This window comes from Heterodontus francisci, chromosome 27, assembly GCF_036365525.1.
Source record: "Heterodontus francisci isolate sHetFra1 chromosome 27, sHetFra1.hap1, whole genome shotgun sequence".
In the NCBI taxonomy this organism is placed as follows: domain Eukaryota; kingdom Metazoa; phylum Chordata; class Chondrichthyes; order Heterodontiformes; family Heterodontidae; genus Heterodontus; species Heterodontus francisci.
In genome coordinates, this window is record NC_090397.1 from 75128949 (window position 1) to 75151272 (window position 22324).

General features: G+C 42.9%; 1 protein-coding gene across 1 annotated transcript in view; it reads left to right on the plus strand.

Moving 5' to 3' along the window:
• LOC137384960 (protein piccolo-like) overlaps window positions 1–22324 on the plus strand; it is a 631016-nt gene that overhangs the window by 575183 nt on the left and 33509 nt on the right. Inside the window, exon 27 of the mRNA XM_068059672.1 lies at window positions 4890–5024. Coding sequence (XP_067915773.1) covers window positions 4890–5024 — 135 coding nt within the window. The remainder of the gene's footprint in view (window positions 1–4889; window positions 5025–22324) is intronic.

Here is a 22324-nt window from a genome sequence, read left to right on the forward strand (position 1 = left end):
AAACTACTAGCAAAGATCGGATGTCCACCAAAGCTTCTAAGTATTATTACCTCATTCCATGACAATATGAAAGGCACAATTCAGTATAGCAGCGCTTCATCAGATCCCTTTCCTATCCTGAGTGATGTGAAACAGGACTGTGTTCTCGCACCTGCACTGTTTGGGATCATCTTCTCCCTGCTGCTCTCACATGCGTTCAGGTCTTCAGAAGAAGGAATTTTCCTTCACACAAGAGCAGATGGCAGGTTGTTCAACCTTGCCCGTCTAAGAGCGAAGACCAAAGTACGGAAAGTCCTCATCAGGGAACTCCTCTTTGCTGACGATGCTGCTTTAACATCTCACACTGAAGAGTGTCTGCAGAGATTCATCGACAGGATTGCGGCTGCCTGCAACAAATTTGACCTAACCATCAGCCTCAAGAAAACAAACATCATGGGACAGGATGTCAGAAATGCTCCATCCATCAATATTGGCGACCACGCTCTGGAAGTGGTTCAAGAGTTCACCTACCAAGGCTCAACTATCACCAGTAACCTGTCTCGATGCAGAAATCAACAAGCGCATGGGAAAGGCATCCACTGCTATGTCCAGACTGGCCAAGACTGTGGGAAAATTGCGCACTGACACGGAACACAAAAGTCCGAGTGTATCAACCCTGTGTCTTCAGCACCTTGCTCTACGGCAGCGAGGCCTGGACAGCGTATCGACATCTCAATTCATTCCATCTTCACTGCCTCTGGAGAATCCTTGGCATCAGGTGGCAGGACTATATCTCCAATGCAGAAGTCCTCGAGGTGGCCAACATCCCCAGCATATACACCCTACAGAGCCAGCGGTGCTTGAGATGGCTTGGCCATGTGAGCCACATGGAAGATGGCAGGATCCCCAAGGCCACATTGTACAGCGAGCTCGCCACTGGTATCAGACCCACCGGCTGTCCATGTCTCCATTTTAAAGACGTCTGCAAACACGACATGAAGTCCTGTGACATTGATCACAAGTCGTGGGAGTCAGCTGCCAGTGATCACCAGAGCTGGCGGACCGCCATCAAGGCAGGGCTAAAGAGTGGCGAGTCGAAGAGACTTAGCAGTTGGCAGGAAAAAAGACAGAAGTGCAAGGAGAGAGCCAACTGTGTAACAGCCCTGACAACCAATTTTATCTGCAGTGCCTGTGGAAGAGTCTGTCACTCTGGAATTGGCCTTTATAGCCACTCCAGGCGCTGCTTCACAAACCACTGACCACCTCCAGGTGCTTACCCATTGTCTCTCAAGACAAGGAGGCCAAAGAAGGGAAGACATTGCTCATTTCTCAGAGGGGTTTAAAAAATGGTGGTGGGGGGGGGGTGGGGGGTGCTCTTCCGAGCAACTGAAGAGGAAAGTGCAGGGCTGTGCGGCATGTAAATAGTAAGTAGTAACAGGTGAGGTCTATTAGAGATAAAGAAGTTGATATATGCTTAGATACACAGCAAGGCTAGAATACTTAATGAGTACTTTGGATCGGTGTTTCCTAAGGAAGAGGATGTTGACAAAATAGCAGGAGAAGCGGAGATAATACAGGTAATTTATGGGGTGAAAATTGATGGGCAGGATGTACTGGAAAGGCTGGCTGTGTTTAGAGTGGATAAAATTGCCTTGTCCGGATGGCTTGCATCCCAGGTTGCTCAAGGAAGTGGGAGTGGAGACCGCAGAAGGGCGTGCCATAATCTTCCAACCTTCCCAAGATATAGGGGGAGGTGCCAGAAAATTGTTAAGTGGCAAATGTGACACCCTTATTCAAGAAAGGGTGCAAGGATATTCCTAGTAACTGCAAGGCAGTCAGTTTATCAGTGGGTAAGGTTTTAGAAAGAATAATCAGGGGGAAAAAAAAAGCAGTTGGAGGGGTTTGGGTGAAATGAGGAGAGCCAGCACGGACTTGTAAAAGGCAGATCATGCTTGACTAATGTAATTGATTTTTTGATGAAGAAACGTGGAAGGTTAATGAAGGGAATGCAATGGATGTTGTCTATATCGATTTTAAGGAAGTGTTTGGCAAAGTACCACATAATAGGCTGGTTGGCAAAATTGAGGCTCATGGAATAAGAGGATCAGTGTCAGCTTGGGTAAAAAAAAAAATTGGTTAAGGACAGAAAACAGGGAACATAAGAAATAGGAGCAGGAGTAGGCCATTCAGCCCCTCAAGCCTGCCCCGCCATTCAATAAGATCATGGCTGATCTGCCCCCAACCTCAACTCTTCTTTCATGCCAGCTCCTCATGGCCCTCAACGCCCCGATATTTCAAAAATCTATCTGTAAGAGTAATGATAAATGGTTGTTTTTTTTTAGACTGGAGGGCAGTAGGCAGTGGTGTTCTCTAAAGGTCAGTGCGAGGACCACTGCTTTTTTGAGTATACTAGATATTGGAATAGAGTAAAATTTTAAAATTTGCCGATACCACCATATTTGGAACTGCAGCATGAGGATGCTACCAATCAACTATAACAAGCAGAATTGGCAAACAAGTGGCAGATGGAATTTAATGCACAGAAGTGTGATGTGATGCATTTTGGCAGAAGGGATAAGGAGAGGAAATATATATTTATTGGCATAATTCTAAAGAGTATGCAGGAACAGAAGGATCTGGGACTTCATGAGCATGGATCTTTGAAGGTGGCAGAACACATTGAGAGAGTATTTTGAGAAGCATATAGGATCTGGGGCTTCATAAATAGAAGTATTGAGTACAAAAAGCAGAGAAGTTATATGATGAACATTTATAAAGCTCTGGTTAGTCCCCAACTAGGGTATTGCGTCCAGTTCTGGTCACTACAATTTAGGAAAGATGCGAGGGTCTTTGGGAGGGTACAGAGGAGAATTATTCCCGGGATGAGGGGATTTAGCTATAATATTACATTGGAGAAGCTAAGGTTGTTTTCCTTGGAACAAAGGAGGTTGAGGGTAGATCTCAAAGATGTACAAGATTATGACAGGTTTAAATAAGGTGGACAAAGAAAAGCTAAATCCATTAGTTGATGTTGCAAGTACTAGGGGGACACAGATTTAGGATTTTGGGCAAGAGATACAGGGAGATTTGAGGAAGAACTTTTTTTTTTAACGCAGTGAGTGGCAATGACCTGCAACTCGCCCTCAATTCGGGGTGATGGAAGCAGAGATGATCAATGATTTCAAAAGGGAATTGCATGGGCACTTCAGGGAAATAAACCTGCAGGGTTATAGGGTAGAGCGGAGGAATGGGACTGACTGGATTGCGCTACAGAGAGTAGGCATGGACTCAATGGGCCAAATAGCTTCCTTCCTTGCCATAATGTCTCTAAATATATGCCAGCTGGCTGCAATAGGGGTGGATGCTGAGGGGTCTTGACAGGGTGAATGTAGAAAGGATGTTTCCTCTTGTAGGAGAATCTAGAACTAGGGGTCACTATCTCAAAATAAGGGGTCGTCGATTTAAGACAGGTTAGGAGAATTTTTTTCTGAGGGTCATGAGTCTTTGGGACTTTCTTCCTCAATAGGCGGTGGAAGTAGAGTCTTTGAATATTTTTAAGGCAGAGGTAGATAGATTCTTGATAAGTAAGGGGATGAAAGGTTATTGGGGGTAGGTGGGAATGTGGAATTGAAGTTACAATCAGATCAGCCATGATCTTATTGAATGGTGGAGCAGGCACGAGGGACTGAGTGGCCTACTCCTGCTTCTAATTCATATGTTCGTCTGTAAGGCTACAATCTGTTTTGTTTGAACAATCCTTTATCAACCACTAGAGAACATCGAGTAGTTAGCTGTATATACCTGTTACTTAATGCCTACAGAGACAAAGGCCTGCGCTCTTGGGTGTATTTATACTGCAACTTTAGCATTGCTGGAAAGCAGTTTTCTATTTGCAACAATGCTAAAGTTGAAACCTAGCTCCCAAGCCGACTCCAGGAGAAGCAGTGGAGACTTGTCAAAGGAAACAATCTTGCACCTCATGAGTTAGATATTCTATGTACCAAATGTGGTTTAGGAAGGAGTCAGGGGTTCTTAGAGCTTTTAAACACTTTTTAAAAAAAACTTGGTCAAATATTCGGAAGCAAAACATTAAAATTTTAATAAAAGTAAAATACTGCAGATTCTGGAAATCTGAAATAAAAACAAGAAATGCTGGAAATACTCAGCAAGTCTGGCAGCATCTGTGGAGAGAAGCAGGTCAGTGAGCCTTCATCAGAACTCAATTAAAATTATAATGACAGGGATGGAGCTTTGCACATGGGTGCAATTCTGCCTGGGAATGAGAAATTCAATCTGAGAAAGTACCACCTGGCTGAAACTCAGCACTGTTCCTTGTCTTTATGTAAGTGCAGGCACAGATAAAGCTTTGTACCATCATGCTTTCTCAGTTTATGGACACAGTTCTCTAGGACAAATATGTAAAGGAGAACTAAACTACACTGAAGCTGAGCCTCAGTTTTCTTTCCTTTTTAGCTGCAGTGATTGTTTCTCACCTTTTTCTTATTCTTCACTTTAGAGCACTCTCTGCTCAATTAATCAGACTGACTGAGTTGTCATCATTATTAAAGAATTATGGATAAAATGTTGTGCACTGATGTTGTGACCCTCACTCTTTAACAAATAAAGATGTTGAAATCATGCAGTGCAATATTATTTGAGCAGGTTAATTCATGTGAACACATCAACATATTTTTAATTAGTTTTGCACAGTGCTTTTTAAACCCAGTGGTGAATTCTCAGTACTGATGGGCTGCTTGTGAATGTCTGATCCAATATAATGAAAACAGAATGAAACTTCTTATAAATGATTGTCCTGATCTATGAAGGGAAATGAAAGGATACTGACATAATTGAACATCAAGTCAGTTTTTTTGAAATATAATTCCTTTTTCTTCCATACCTGTTCACAGGTAAAACTCAAGTGATGGGAGAGATTAAGATAGCACTGAAGAAGGAATTGAAGACAGATGGAGAGCAGCTAATTGTGGAGATCCTTCAATGCAGAAACATCACTTACAAATTTAAGTCTCCTGATCATTTACCAGGTATTTGTATTGACTGACATCAGACAGAATAATGGAACCCTTTGGTGTATGTAACATGTGAAGTCATGTATGCAGGGATATGTTACAAGGCAGTAACTCAAAGCTGATGGCAGAAACTTCAACAGCACAACTCAGTGGTATATCCACAAAATCTCATTCCTGTGAAGCAGCTGCAGTGTGGTTAGGGGAGGGGTGGATTTGTGTTCAGATTTTAGCTGGTTTTGATCTGTGCTGGCAGCTTGTGTCATGATAGATGGCAGATCATTGCAGTCGAGCTACTCCATTTGAAATCCAGCTGCATTGTTTCATGCGCTTGAATATAATGCAGAAGCACATCGGGGGAAGATTCGCTATTTGTAGCTAAATCAAACATTCTTTATAAGTAGGTTGATAAATTTTGTTACATATAGTCATAGTGATAGGCGATTCAATAGTCAGGGGAACAGACAGGTGTTTCCGTGGCTGCAGACATGAATCCAGGATGGTGTGTTGCCTCCCTGGTGCCAGGGTCAAGGAAGTCACTGAGCCGCTGCAGAGTATCCTGAAGCGGGAGGGTGAACAGCCAGCAGTTGTGGTCCACATCAGAACCAACGACATAGGTAGAAAGAGGGATGTGGTCTTGCAGTCAGAATTTAGGGAGCCAGGTAAGAAATTAGCAAGCAGAACCTCAAAATTAGTAATCTCCGTATCACTCCCAGTGCCATGTGTGAGTGAGTATAGAAATAGCAGGATAAGACAGATGAATGCGTGGCTGGAAAGATGGTGCAGTTGGCTATTGCTGGTAGTGATCATAATTCAGTCAGTTTTATCATAATTATGGAAAAGGACAGAGATAGAACAGGAGTTAGAGCTCTCAATTGGGGCAAGGCCAATTTTACTAAACTGATTTAGCGAAAGTGGACTGGAAACAGCTACTTGAAGGTAAATCAGTGTGAGAGGAGTGGGAGGCATTCAAAGGGGAGTTTCAAGGGGTTCAGAGTAAAGAAAAAGGGTGAGGTGGCCAAATCTAGAGCCCCATGGATGTCAATGAGCTTACAGGGTAAGATAAGGCAGAAAAGAAAAGCTTATGTCCGACACTGAGAACTCCCATTGCGGAGTTCACAGGAGGGTGTAAACCATGCAATCAAAAACTTATTGGAGTCTGAGGTATGTTACTGCCTTGAAACAGTTTCACTCAATTAATAATCATAGAATCCACACTGTATTAAAGAGACCTGTTCAATGCTTTTGATTTCAGGTAAAATTGTTGGATATGATAGAAGTAGTGCCAAATAACCTGAGAATTAGATGTAGTATTTGTTTTGTGCCTCCCACTGTGGCTGGAACTTCATCTCAATTAATTACCAAGAAATATATTTTTCTTTAATGGAGGGACCCTTGTGAAAGACTTAAAAGGGTAAGAGAAAAGACAGGAAAACTCAAAGGAAAAATGCCAACCTTTGAGTTGCAATACCTTCAGAGAGGAGAAAAGAGTAAAGGAGATCAAGAGCTCCTGGAAATAATTCATTAAGAAAGAAGATGATGTAAAGAGTCAACATATCAACACAATGAGGATGAAACAGAAAGAGACTGAGAGGGTAGCATATTTGGAATTTGGAAGAAAAAAAGTGAGGAAATTTCAGAAAGAGGTTCCTTTCATGTCACAGTGGTGCAGTGGTTAGCACTGCAGCCTCACAGCTCCAGCGACCCGGGTTCAATTCTGGGTACTGCCTGTGTGGAGTTTGCAAGTTCTCCCTGTGTCTGCGTGGGTTTCCTCCGGGTGCTCCGGTTTCCTCCCACAAGCCAAAAGACTTGCAGGTTGGTAGGTAAATTGGCCATTATAAATTGCCCCTAGTATAGGTAGGTGGTAGGGAAATATAGGGACAGGTGGGGATGTGGTAGGAATATGGGATTAGTGTAGGATTAGTATAAATGGGTGGTTGATGGTCGGCACAGACTCGGTGGGCCGAAGGGCCTGTTTCAGTGCTGTATCTCTAAACTAAACTAAACTAAACACATGTCCTGGAACTTCCCTTTTTAAAATTATAGCCAGAACCATGGTATTAACATTTTTCTCAGAAAAAAAGCTTCTACGGTCTTAACAGTCAGCATGATTTTTTCCTTTCTTGATAAAGCCCCTGTGAAGCACCTTGGGACATTTTACTACATTAAAAGCACCAAATAAATGTAAGTTGTTATATAATTCCATAGTGTTTTATATCCTTACATCTCCTCAGGGAAGATCTGCAGTTAGAAGAATTTTTAACCCGATTACTGATGTGATTTATTTACTGCGGTCTTTTTGAAATAATGTTTTCTTAAATTGTTGAACAAAATAAAGGATGTCGACCCTGCAGCATATCATTGAGACAATAATGCACAAAGATAGATCAATTTAATGAGTGTCATTTAGTTTGATTCTGCACTAAAACAAGCCTACCTCCTGCAGGCATTTGATACGGTGCCACATCAAAGGTTATTCCAGAAAATAAAAGCTCATGGTGTAGAGGGTAACATATTGGCATGGATAGAAGATTGGCTAGCTAACAGGAAACAGAGAGTAGGCATAAATAGGTCATTTTTTGGTTGGCAAGATGTAACGAGTGGTGTGCCACAGGTATCAGTGCTGGGGCCTCAACTTTTTACAATTTATATAAATGACTTAGATGAAAGGACTGAAGGTATGGTTGCTAAATTTGCTGATGACACAAAGATAGGTAGGAAAGTAACTTGTGAAGAGCACATAAGGAGGCTACAAAAGGGATATAGATAGGTTAAGTGAGTGGGCAAAGACCTGGCAAGTGGAGTATAATGTAGGAAAGTGTGAACTTGTCCACTTTGGCTGGAAGAATAAAAAAGCACATTATCCAAATGGTGAGAGATTGTAGAGCTCTGAGATGCAGAGGAATCTGGGTGTCCTAGTGCATGAATCACAAAAAGTTAGTATGTAGATACATCACGTAATTAGGAAAGTTAATAGAATATTAATGTTGATCGTGAGGGGAATTGAATACAAAAGTAAGGAGGTTATCCTTCAGCTATACAGGACATTGGTGAGACCACATCTGGAGTACTGTTTGCAGTACTAATCTCCTTATTTAAGGAAGGATGCAAATGTGTTGGAGGCTGTACAGAGAAGGTTTACTAGCCTAATAAATGGAATGGGCGGGCTGTCTTACGAGGAAAGATTGGACAGGCTAGGCTTGTATCTGCTGAAATTTAGAAGAATAAGAGGTGACTCAATTGAAATATAAGATCCTGAAGGGTTTTGACAGGGTGACTGTGGAAAGGATGTTTCCCCTTCTGGGAGAATCTAGAACTAGGCGTCACTGTTTAAAAATAAGGGGTCACCCATTTAAGACAGAGATGAGGAGAATTTTTTTTCTCTGAGGGTCGTGAGTCTTTGGAATTCTCTTCCTCAAAAGGCAGTGGAAGCAGAGTTTTTGAATAATTTTAAGGCAGAGGGAGATAGATTCTTGATAAGCAAGGGGGTGAAAGGTTATCGGGGGTAGGTGGTAATGTGGAGTAATCAATTCAGCCATGAACTTATTGAATGGCAGAGCAGGCTCGAGGGGCCAAGTGGCCTACTCCTGCTCCTAATTCATATGCATGTCCGTATATACCTCGAACTATGCAATTTTGTAGCCTATGACAATAGTTCAGCGGGGAGAGAAAATAGAATCTGTAGTGAGAATAGGAAATTAAAAGTATTCAGTCATTGAAGTGAATGGAAAAATGAATTCGGCAGGTTATAAAACAGGCAGACGATCAGCTATCAAATGTTTATGCCCTTTTGAAATTTGTCGTGTTCGAGAATTTTTTAGAGAAACAATGAAAACCATCAGCATCTGCAGTGACAATAACAATCAGAAAAATAACCCAAAATGGAGTAAAACCATTTTGCAAACTTCACATTGTAGATTAAAAGTAGCTGATGTGTTAGAGAAACTTCCAAGCCTGTTTGTGAAGAGACTAAGACGAGGATGCTTTGGTGGAGACTGTGTATTGCTTCCCAGAGCTTACTTCTCCACTCTTAACAGCACACCCAGTCAGTCCTGGCTGGCTCTTTATATATACATCTGAATACAATTAACTAATCAACACCCAATACCTATTCATCCTGTTACCTTCAACTAATAGGTAGTTAACATCCATTAACAGAAATTAGACGCTAACAGATTCCCCTCTTTAAATTAAATACATATTTATATTACACACACATGTACATATATATATATAAAATAGAGAGAGAGAGACACTTTGGACTCACTTTGGAGCATCCGCGATGCTGAGGAGGTTGTGGATAGCACGTTTAGCGAATTGGTCACACCGCAGATTAGGATTGCTGAGGGAGAAAGGGAATGGGTGACCAAAAGGCAGAGAAAGAGCAGGAAGGCAGCGCAGGTGTCCCTGCGGTCATCTCCCTCCACAACAGGTATACCGTTTTGGATACTGTTGAGGGAGATGGCTCACCAGGAGAAGGCAGCAGTAGCCAGGTTCATGGCACCGTGGCTGGCTCTGCTGTTCAGAAGGGCGGGAAAAAGAGTGGAAGGGCTATAGTCATAGGGGATTCGATTGTAAGGGGAGTAGATAGGCGGTTCTGTGGTCGAAAACGAGACTCCCGAATGGTATGTTGCCTCCCAGGTGCACGGGTCAGGGATGTCTCAGATCGGCTGCAGAACATTCTGAAGGGGGAGGGTGAACAGCCAGTTGTCGTTGTGCACATAGGCACCAATGATATAGGTAAAAAACGGGATGAGGTCCGACAAGCAGAATTTAGGGAGTTAGGAGCCAAGTTAAAAAGTAGGACCTCAGAGGTAGTAATCTCAGGATTGCTACCAGTGCCACGTGATAGTCAGAGTAGAAATGAAAGAATAGTCAGGATGAATGCGTGGCTTGAGAGATGGTGCAGGAGGGAGGGGTTTAGATTTTTGGGACATTGGGACCGGTTCTGGGGGAGGTGGGACTATTACAAATTGGACGGTCTACACCTGGGCCGGACTGGAACCAATGTCCTTGGGGGTGCTTTTGCTAACGCTGTTGGGGAGGGTTTAAACTAATGTGGCAGGGGGATGGGAACCAAATGAGGTCAGTGGACAGTAAGGAGGTAGTAACTAAAGCCTATAAGGAACTAGATAATGAAGTCAGCGTGACTAAGGGAAAGAGTAGGCAGGGAGCAGATGATGAAAGGAAAGGGACTGGTGGTCTGAGGTGCATTTGTTTTAATGCAAGAAGTGTAGTAGGTAAAGCAGATGAACTTAGGGCTTGGATTAGTACCTGGGAGTATGATGTTATTGCTATTACTGAGACTTGGTTGAGGGAAGGGCATGATTGGCAACTAAATATCCCAGGATACCGATGCTTCAGGCGGGATAGAGAGGGAGGTAAAAGGGGTGGAGGAGTTGCATTACTGGTCAAAGAGGATATCACAGCTGTGCTGAAGGAAGGCACTATGGAGGACTCGAGCTGTGAGGCAATATGGGCAGAACTCAGAAATAGGAAGGGTGCGGTAACAATGTTGGGGCTGTACTACAGGCCTCCCAACAGTGAGCGTGAGATAGAGGTACAAATATGTAAACAGATTATGGAAAGATGTCGGAGCAACAGGGTGGTGGTGATAGGAGATTTTAATTTTCCCAACATTGACTGGGATTCACTTAGTGTTGGAGGTCTAGATGGAGCAGAATTTGTAAGGAGCATCCAGGAGGGTTTTCCAGAGCAGTATGTAAATATTCCAACTCGGGAAGGGGCCATACTGGACTTGGTGTTGGGGAATGAGCCCGGCCAGGTGGTTGAAGTTTCAGTCGGGGACTACTTTGGGAATAGTGATCACAATTCCATATGTTTTAGAATATTCATGGACAAAGACGAGAGTGGTCCTAAAGGAAGAGTGCTAAATTGGGGGAAGGCCAACTAAACCAAAATTCGGCAGGAGCTGGGGAATGTAGATTGGGAGCAGCTGTTTGAAGGTAAATCCACATGTGATATGTGGGAGGCTTTTAAAGAGAGGTTGATTAGCGTGCAGGAGAGACATGTTCCTGTGAAAATGAGGGATAGAAATGGCAAGATTAGGGAACCATGGATGACAGGTGAAATTGTGAGACTAGCTAAGAGGAAAAAGGAAGCATGCATAAGGTCTAGGAGGCTGAAGAAAGACAAAGCTTTGAAAGAATATCGGGATTGTAGGCGCAATCTGAAACGAGGAATTAGGAGGGCTAAAAGGGGTCATGAAATATCTTTAGCAAACAGGGTTAAGGAAAATCCCAAAGCCTTATATTCATATACAAGGAGCAAGAGGGTAACTAGAGAAAGGATTGGCCCACTCAAGGACAAAGGAGGAAAGTTATGCGTGGAGTCAGAGAAAATGGGTGAGATTCTAAACGAGTACTTTGCATCGGTATTCACCGAGGAGAGGGACATGACGGATGTTGAGGTTAGGGACAGATGTTTGATTACTCTAGGTCAAGTCGGCATAAGGAGTGAGGAAGTGTTGGGTATTCTAAAAGGCATTAAGGTGGACAAGTCCCCAGGTCCGGATGGGATCTATCCCAGATTAATGTGGGAAGCGAGAGAGGAAATAGCTGGGGCCTTAACAGATATCTTTGCAACATCCTTAAACACGGGTGAGGTCCCGGAGGACTGGAGAATTGCTAATGTTGTCCCCTTGTTTCAGAAGGGTAGCAGGGATAATCCAGGTAATTATAGACCGGTGAGCCTGACGTCAGTGGTAGGGAAGCTGCTGGAGAAGATACTGAGGGATAGGATCTATTCCCATTTGGAAGAAAATGGGCTCATCAGTGATAGGCAACATGGTTTTGTGCAGGGAAGGTCATGTCTTACCAACTTAATAGAATTCTTTGAGGAAGTGACAAAGTTGATTGATGAGGGAAGGGCTGTAGATGTCATATACATGGACTTCAGTAAGGCGTTTGATAAGGTTCCCCATGGTAGGCTGATGGAGAAAGTGAAGGCGCATGGGGTCCAAGGTGTACTAGCTAGATGGATAAAGAACTGGCTGGGCAACAGGAGACAGAGAGTAGCAGTGGAAGGCAGTTTCTCAAAATGGAGACGTGTAACCAGTGGTGTTCCACAGGGATCCGTGCTGGGACCACTGTTGTTTGTGATATACATAAATGATTTGGAGGAAAGTATAGGTGGTCTGATTAGCAAGTTTGCAGACGACACTAAGATTGGTGGAGTAGCAGATAGTGAAGGGGACTGTCAGAGAATACAGCAGAATATAGATAGATTGGAGAGTTGGGCAGAGAAATGGCAGATGGATTTCAATCAGGGCAAATGCGAGGTGATGCATTTTGGAAGATCCAATTCAAGAGTGAACTAGACAGTAAATGGAAAAGTCCTGGGGAAAATTGATGTCGAGAGAGATTTGGGTGTTCAGGTCCATTGTTCCCTGAAGGTGGCAACGCAGGTCAAGAGAGTGGTCAAGAAGGCATACGGCATGCTTTCCTTCATCGGACGGGGTATTGAGTACAAGAGTTGGCAGGTCATGTTACAGTTGTATAGGACTTTGGTTCGGCCACATTTGGAATACTGCGTGCAGTTCTGGTCGACACATTACTAAAAGGATGTGGATGCTTTGGAGAGGGTGCAGAGGAGGTTCACCAGGATGTTGCCTGGTATGGAGGGCACTAGCTATGAAGAGAGGTTGAGTAGATTAGGATTATTTTCATTAGAAAGACGGAGGTTGAGGGGGGACCTGATTGAGGTGTACAAATTCATGAGAGGTATAGACAGGGTGGATAGCAAGAAGCTTTTTCCCAGAGTGGGGGATTCAATTACTCGGGGACACGAGTTCAAAGTGAAAGGGGAAAAGTTTAGGGGGGATATGCGTGGAAAGTTCTTTACGCAGAGGGTGGTGGGTGCTTGGAACGCGTTGCCAGCGGAGGTGGTAGACGCGGGCACGATAGTGTCTTTTAAGATGTATCTAGACAGATACATGAATGGGCAGGAAGCAAAGAGATACAGACCCTTAGAAAATAGGTGACAGGTTTAGATAGAGGATCTGGATCGGCGTAGGCTTGGAGGGCCGAAGGGCCTGTTCCTGTGCTGTAATTTTCTTTGTTCTTTGACACACAAAAAGATACAGAAAAATGTATCTTACATTATTATATCAACAGCACCAGTCATTAACATACTGTATATTCTCTCCACCTTTAAAAAAAACTGTTTTAAAGAATTACAAAGTAATCTTAACACAAGAAAAATGTCCACATTTTCCTAAATCATCATAACACAAGACGGCTCTCTTCGAGGATATCCAACAATTTCTTTGAACAAGCACCTCTCTTCATAAAACAATCCGACAATTAATGACTTGCATCAATCCATTTTATTTTGGAAATTTCTTTTCTTTCCAACATTTCTTTTATACTCAATCCTCAACCTCTTTTCCATGACACTTTTTGTCGAATGGACATTGTCCCAGAGAGAATGGTTATCTATATAACATTCTATAGGAAAATGTTTCACTGATTGCACCTCATAAAAGAGTTCCTTTAAAATACTCAATAAATACATACCCATTTCTAATCGCTTTCAGTGCAAGTGTCTAAGCAGCTAAGGTGCTTTTAACTATCCTCTATTTTCTTCACTTCCCAGGATAATGGACAACCTTTATATTTTTGGTGGGAAGAAATGATAATGAACCCTGTTGCGCTCGAATAACCATCGAGAAGATTAGCGTGAGGCGTCATTAAAAATGACTAATTTCTTCTGGGTCACCCAGTGCTGGAAACTTAATTGTACATTTGTCTAAACCCAGTTTCTTCAATGTCTTATTTTCCTTCAACACTTGCCCAACAGTAATATGTTTCAGCATGGTGCTCAATTCTAATACATCATAGCAAGCATCCAGCCTAGTTTAATTGCCCGAGTAAGCTCCTTAACTGGTCTGCTTCTTCCTTGGTTGCAGAGTCTTCCTTTTGAGGATCTGGCCAGACTTATTGGGACCTTAACATTCTCTAGGTAGGACTGTTGATTTTAGGGTTACCCTAACTTAGTCTGCCTAATATTCAACCCTATATATTTAAAAGCTCCAGAAGCCCGATTTCCAATTTTAAATTCCTGTAGATCTTCATCTACCACAAATTTCTCAAATGCCGCAGATCCTCCCCACAGAAAATCTACGTGCATCTCGAAAATGCCCTCTAGTTTTTCTTCATAGTATCAAAAAAACATTGCCAGATTTGCTTTCAGCTGAATATAACCAGCTTTTAGTAGGACAGACCTAACTGAAAAATACCACATCTTGGATGCACCATTTAGCACATAGACAAACATTTAGCTTTCATAATTTCCCCTCTATATCTCCAACTTCTTTTGGTGGCTTTAAAAATACTTCCCTTTGAAATTTCTCCCCTTGCAAAAATGCTGCTTTGATGTCAGTGGACTTACATTCCCATGTGTGTCGCTAAAAGGACTAGGAAAATCCTCAAACTTACTTTTCCTGCTGTTGGGAATCTACTCTAACTTCAGGGTCGCCCAGTCGTTCCTCAAATCCCCGAGCGACAAGTCTGACCTTAGCTTTATTCGTACCATTGGGAAGTACTTTCTTTGTACAGATCCATCTATGGGACAATGCTGGTTGTCCTCTACCTGGCACCTCTGTGTATACGCCAAACTCTCTCCAACTGTCAAGCATTTTTTATTTTGCATCCTTTACCAACTTACCATCTAACTTGTTAATAGCCACTCGAGCTTCTGTATCGTAAGGGCACCTACTCTTGTGGTGCTCTTCGCCTGCTCTCTGGTCCTTGCTCTTGTGAGACCACGTCGCCTACTAGATTTCCTCTCCCTTTCTGCACTGCTACAACTCGACCTGTCCCTCCTATGACCAGACTTCCTTTCACAAGCTCGTGACCTTTTTCTTGGACTATGATCATCTTCAGGCCCACTGTCTGAACTTACACTACATTTTCTGGCCTTCCACATTTTCACTTGCTTCTGCCAATCTCTCGGTCTGATATCCTGTCCCTTGTCTTGCACATTCAGACAATGTTTGTATTTCCCTGTGGCCTTTCCTGCTCTTCCTATAATGGTGGCTTCCTTCCATTCACTAGCTGCTTCTGGCATATATGTCACTCGAGTCCCAACTTTCAGGAGTTGACCTTTGGGATAAATGGCCTTATCACTTGGTCAACACTCAGTTAGCCCGTTATCTGCCACAGTCGTGTTGCTTGTAAAAGGTCTGACATATGTGCATGCAAAGTACATGGCGCATCAATGTCCATCATTTGTTCAGATTCAGTCAATGTATAATCAGTATCAATAAGCCATGAGGAATGCACTGTAATGGTTTGGTTGCTATGTAACTTGTCAGGGGTGTGGGAACCAGGAGCAAGTATCAGAGAGGAATACCAAGGAGCAGAGAATACTGGTGGAGATAGATAGCAAGAGAGTAGAGAATAGTAAGTTATTAGGGAGGGTCAGAGTAAGGGAGAAAGTAATAAAGTCTGAATCAGGGTTATTGTGCATATATGTGAATGCACGCAGTGTGGTTAATAAGACTGGTGAGCTACAGGTGCAGATTGCCATGTGGAAAATATGATATTGTAGCCTGAACAAAGACCTGGCTCAAAGAAGGGCAGGACTGGGGGTTAGATATTTCTGAATACAAGGTGTTCAGGAGAGATAGGAAAGGGAAAAAAAGGGGGAGAGGTGGCCATATTGATTAAGGAGAGCATTGCTGTGCTGGAGAAAAAGGACATCCCAAAGGGGTCGAGGACAGAATCAATTTGGCTGGAACTAAGTGGGTGGCGCAGTGGTTAGCACTGCAGCCTCACAGCTCCAGCGACCCGGGTTCAATTATGGGTACTGCCTGTGTGGAGTTTGCAAGTTCTCCCTGTGTCTGCGTGGGTTTCCTCCGGGTGCTCCGGTTCCCTCCCACATGCCAAAGACTTGCAGGTTGATAGGTTAATTGGCCATTATAAATTGCCCCTAGTATAGGTAGGTGGTAGGGAAATATATAGGGACGGGTGGGAATGCGATAGGAATGTGGAATTAGTGTAGGATTAGTATAAATGGGTGGTTGATAGTCGGCACAGACTCAGTGGGCCGAAGGGCCTGTTTCAGTGCTGTATCTCTTTTTTAAAAAAAATGGTGCAGTTACATTTCTCGGTGTTGTCTGGAGGCCACCAGCTAGTGGGAAGGACGTGGAAGAACAAATTTGCAAGAAAATTACAGAGAGGTGCAAAAATTATAGAGTAGTTATAATGGGGGACTTTAATTATCCAAACAGACTCGGCTAATAGTAGTGTAAAGGGCAGTGAGGGGCAAGAGTTCCTAGAGTGTGTTCAGGAGAATTTTCTACGACAGTATGTTGCTAGCCCAATGAGAAAGGAGGCACTGCTAGGCCTGGTTCTTGGGAATGAGGTGCGCCAAATGGATCAAGTATCAGTAAGGAAGAATTTAGGGGATAGTGATCATTGTATCATAAGGTTTAGGCTGACTATGGAAAAGGACAAAGAACAATCCAGGGTAAGAATAATTAGCTGGGGCAAGGCCAACTTCAATGGGGTAAGAATGGAGCTGGGGAGAATAAATTGGAGTCAACAGCTGGCAGAAAAACTGGTAGATGAACCATGGGCTACCTTCAAAGAAGAGATAGTTTGGGCACAGTCAAGGTATGTTCCCTCGAAGGGAAAAAGTAGGGCAAAGAAATCCAGAGCTCCCTGGATGACAAAAGAGGTAGAGATTAAGAAGAAAGTGTGCTTATGACAGATGCCAGGTAGAAAATACCATTGAGAGCCAGGCTGAATATAGAAGGTCCAGAGGGGAAGTGAGAAAGCAAATAAGAGAAGCAAAGAGAGAGCATGAAAAGAGACTGGCAGCTAGCATTAAAGGAAATCCCAAAGTTTTCTATAGGCACATAGATAATAAAAATGTGGTAAAAAAAGAGGAGTGGGGCTGATTATGGACCAGAAAGGGGATTTACACATGGAAGTAGAGGTCAGAGCTGAGGTATTAAATGAATATGTTGCATCTGTCTTTACCAAGGAAGAAGATTTCTGTTTCTGTGCTGTATAACTATGACTAAGATGCAGCCCAGACAATGTTGAAAGAGGAGGTAAGTCAGACACTAGAGGGGTTTAAAATTGATAATGAGGAAATATTAGTTAGGCTGTCTGTACTTAAAGTAGATAAGACACCAGGACCAGATAAGATGCATCCAAGGATACTGAGGGAAGAGAGAGTGAAAATCGCAGAGGCACTGGCCATAATTTCAGTCTTCCTTAGACTCAGGGGTGGTGCCAGAGGATTGGAGAATTGCAAACGTTACACCCTTGTTCAAAAAAAGCATGTAAAGATTAGCCCAACAACTGCAGGCCAGTCAGTTTAACTTCGGTGGGGGGAAAGCTGAGAGAAAAAAAAAATCACGACAAAATCAATAGTCATATAGACAAATGTGTTAATTTAGGAAAGCCAGCATGAATTTTTTAAGGGAAAATCATGCTTAAGTAATTTGCTGGAGTTTTTTTTTGAGGTAGTAACATTGGGTTGATAAGGGCAATGCTGTTGATGTGGTGTGCATGGACTTCGAAAAGGCATTTGATAAAGTGCCACACAAAAGACTTGAGCAAACTTGTAGCTCGTGGAATAAAAGGGACAGTCGCAACATGGATATGGAATTGGCTGAGTGACAGGAAACAAAGTAGTGGTTAATGGTTGTTTCTCGGGCTGGAGGAAGATTTGTAGTGGAGTTCCCCAGAGGTCAGTGTTGGGACCCTTGCTTTTCCTGATATATATTAATGACCTAGACCTTGGTGTACAGGGAACAATTTCAAAGTTTGCAGATGATAGTTTCTATAGTTTCTAGTGGTGTACCGCAAGGATCTGTTTTGGGGCCACTGCTGTTTGTCATTTTTATAAATGACCTGGATGAGGGTGTAGAAGGGTGGGTTAGTAGATTTGCGGATGACACGAAGGTCGGTGGAGTTGTGGATAGTGCCGAAGGATGTTGTAGGTTACAGAGGGACATAGATAGGCTGCAGAGCTGGGCTGAGAGATGGCAAATGGAGTTTAATGCGGAAAAGTGAGAGGTGATTCACTTCGGAAGGAGTAACAGGATTGCAGAATACTGGGCTAATGGGAAGATTCTTGGTAGTGTAGATGAGCAGAGAGATCTTGGTGTCCAGGTACATAAATCCCTGAAGGTTGCCACCCAGGTTAATAGAGCTGTTAAGAAGGCATATGGTGTGTTAGCTTTTATTAGTAGGGGGATCGAGTTTAGGAGCCACGAGGTCATGCTGCAGCTGTACAGAACTCTGGTGCGGCCGCACCTGGAGTATTGCGTGCAGTTCTGGTCACCGCATTATAGGAAGGATGTGGAAGCTTTGGAAAAGGTGCAGAGGAGATTTACTAGGATGTTGCCTGGTATGGAGGGAAGGTCTTACGAGGAAAGGCTGAGGGACTTGAGGTTGTTTTTGTTAGAGAGAAGGAGGATAAGAGGTGACTTAATAGAGACATATAAGATAATCAGAGGGTTGGACAGGGTGGATAGTGAGAGCCTTTTTCCTCGGATGGTGATGGCAAACACGAGGGGACATAGCTTTAAGTTGAGGGGTGATAGATATAGGACAGATGTCAGAGGTAGTTTCTTTACGCAGAGAGTAGTAGGGGCGTGGAACTCCCTGCCTGCAACAGTAGTAGACTCGCCAACTTTAAGGGCATTTAAGTGGTCATTGGATAGACATATGGATGAAAATGGAATAGTGTAGGTCAGATGGTTTCACAGGTCAGCGCAACATCGAGGGCTGAAGGGCCTGTACTGCGTTGTAATGTTCTATGTTCTATGATATGAAACATGGAAGCATTGTGAACTGTGAGAAGGATAGCATAGAACTTCAAAAGGACATAGACAAGTTGGCGGAATGGACAAACAGGTGGCAGATGAAGTTCAATGCAAAGAAATGGGAAGTGATTAATTTTGGTAGGAAGAACATGAAGAAATATTATAAAATAAAGGGCACAATTCTAAATGGGGTGCAGGAGCAGAGGGACCTAGGTGTATATGTGCACAAGTCATTGAAGGTGGTAGGACAGGTTGAGAGCACAGTTAATAAAGCATAGAGCATAGTGTCCTGGGCATTATTAATAGGGGCACAGAGTACAAGAGCAAGGATGTTATGTTGAACTTGTATAAGACACTAGTTCAGCCTCAAATGGAGCGTTGCATCCCATTCTGGGCACTGCATTTGTAGGAACTATGTGAAGGCATTGGACAGAGTACAGAAAAGATTCACGAGAATGGTTCCAGGGATGAGGAACTTTAGTTATGAAGATAGATTGGAGAACTTAGAACTGTTTTCCTTGAAGGCAGAGAGATGATTTAATAGAGGTATTCAAAATCATGAGGGGTCTGGACAGTAGATAGAGAGAAACTGTTCCCACTCTTGAAAGGATCGAGAATGAGAGGGCACAGATTTGAAGTATTTGTTAAGAGAAGCAAAAGTGACATGAGGCAAAACAGTTTCATGCAGCGAGTGGTTAAGGTCTGGAATGTGCTGGAGGCAGGTTCAGTTGAAGCATTCAAAACGGAATTCGACAGTTATATGAAAAGGAAGAATGTGCAGGGTTATGGGGAGAAGGCAGGGGAATGGAACTGCTCTGAGTGGTAGTGCAGACATGATCAACTGAATGGCCTCCTCTTGTACTGTAACAGTTCTGTGATTCTATGTTGCAAAGTTATTCTTTTGCTCTCAGTGCCTATAACTTTTCTTGGGCCTCTTCATTCTTTCTGCCCTTCTGTTTTATAATACACCATGTCCCTGGTTTTAAAATTCTTTTCTGTAGGCCTGATCCAATACCTCAAAACTCTTGATTTTTTTTTAAACCTCCACCTTAATAAATGCTCTTCTCCCTGTATGCATGACATTCAAGTGTTCTGTAAAAATTGAACTAATTGTAATCCCCTCTAAAGCCAGGGGAAAGGTATTTTCAGATTCCTGCCATAAACTCTAGGCTCTAGCCTGCAACTTTTTAAAGTATGTTTTTCCACATGTACTGCCCACACCAGTGCAGTCATCAATTTACCATTGGGTTGGTCAACTAAAACGTTTTGGAGCACTGTCAATTACAGCATGATTTCTCACAAATCCCATTACTGAAAGGACTTTCTGCTGACGTGTGCATTGCTACAATATTCATATTTTCACACATACTCCTGAACTCATCATTGTCAAATTCTCCTCCATTGTCAGTTAGAAACCTAGCCAGTGCTCCCAGTCCTGTTCCTATCCATCTTTCCATTATCTTGTCCAATATTACTTTTTTGTCTTTACTATAAATTACCACTGACAGACAGAATCTAGTTGCTCTGTCTATAAAGTGTAGAATAAAAATTTTTGTCTTTATCCTATACCTTCAAGTCCATCGCTACGGTTTCATTAAAGTCCCTTGCTAATGGCAAACTCACTAGTCACGATGGTGTCCTCCTGTATTTTTGTTTTCACAATATCACATTTTTCACTCATATCCTCAACTAGTTTGCTGTAATCATCTATTACTCCTGCAGAATCTTCAACCTATGACAAGATGGATTTGTAAACTGTTGTAGTTTTGAAATAAATTTGCCTTTTCTCCTTTAAATTTCTACCCCCGGATGCCATTAATAACTCTTTAACATCCTGCTTAGAGAAGTTAAGTCTCGCTAAAGGAATACAATAATGTCCCCTGACTATAAACTGCAGATTTCCCAAAGACAATCATCTTATGTTCCATGTCTAATTTCATGAGCCTTTTTCATAGATGGGTAACTTAACAGCAAAGTTATTTCACTGGATACTACATCCATACTGATAAAATGGTTTACCCCTGCTATTTTATTTATTTTTTATTTAGAGATACAGCACTGAAACAGGCCCTTCGGCCCACCGAGTCTGTGCCGACCAACAACCACCCATTTATACTAACCTTACAGTAACCCCATATTCCCGATCACCCGCCTACACTAGGGGCAATTTACAATGGCCAATTTACCTATTACCTGCAAGTCTTTGGATGTAGGAGGAAACCGGAGCACCCGGCGAAAACCCACGCAGACACAGGGAGAACTTGCAAACTCCGCACAGGCAGTACCCAGAATTGAACCCAGGTCCCTGGAGCTGTGAGGCTGCGGTGCTAACCACTGCGCCACTGTGCCGCCCATATTTTACATGGAATTACCACTCGTTAGGGTTTTCAACATGTTGTCATCCACAAACCTGAAACAGGTAGAACGGTCATATTCTTGGACATTACTTTAAGAATCCATGTAACAAGTTAACCAGTCCACTCCACATACAGTGGATGTACATCCATGGTCTAGTACTGCTCACATTGAGCAAATCTGCAACTAAGACAATCATTACCAGACTGAAGCAGCTCGTGACCAGTACAATTCCTTCTGATTGATCAGTAGCATCATCTTTGCCTTCCAGGTCATGTGTCATCTCAAAAACACTTATTCCCTTTTGGACAATATAACACATGATGATATTTTGAGTCACATAGGAAACACCCATTGACCACCCCTTGGTTATTTCTGGGTTCAACCTTCTGCCATAATTGCCCAATTTCTGCCATCTGTTAAACTGCCAAAAGGATCTCTATCCTCAGAGATTTTGTTTGTGATTCCCTTTTCTCACTGGCATTTGGGACTCAGTTGAACAGCCTCAAAATGCTGCTAGCATTGTATCTCCCACTTTTGGTGTCACCACTGAAGAACCCGTTTGTGCATGAAAGCAGCCAGAAAGGAATGTTTTCCTAAAAACCTTTTCAGGGAGTCAGACAGCTGATCAAAAAGCATACCTGAGTCTAACTCAAGTTAATACCAAGCAGCTAGCCATGTTCAACATCCTAGCACAATCCAACAATTTGAAGGCAAGTACTGATTTAGGAATTTCCAAGTAGAATTACTGCAACCTTGCATATAGTTGGTCAAACCCCAGAATATTTTCTTCTTTTTTTTTTAGAGATACAGCACTGAAACAGGCCCTTCGGCCCACCGAGTCTGTGCCGACCATCAACCACCCATTTTATACTAATCCTACACTAATCCCATATTCCTACCAAACATCCCCATCTGTCCCTATATTTCCCTACCACCTACCTATACTAGTGACAATTTATAACGGCCAATTTACCTACCAACCTGCAAGTCTTTTGGCTTGTGGGAGGAAACCGGAGCACCCGGAGAAAACCCACGCAGACACAGGGAGAACTTGCAAACTCCACACAGGCAGTACCCAGAATCGAACCCGGGTCCCTGGAGCTGTGAGGCTGCAGTGCTAACCACTGCGCCACTGTGCCGCCCTTCTATGGAA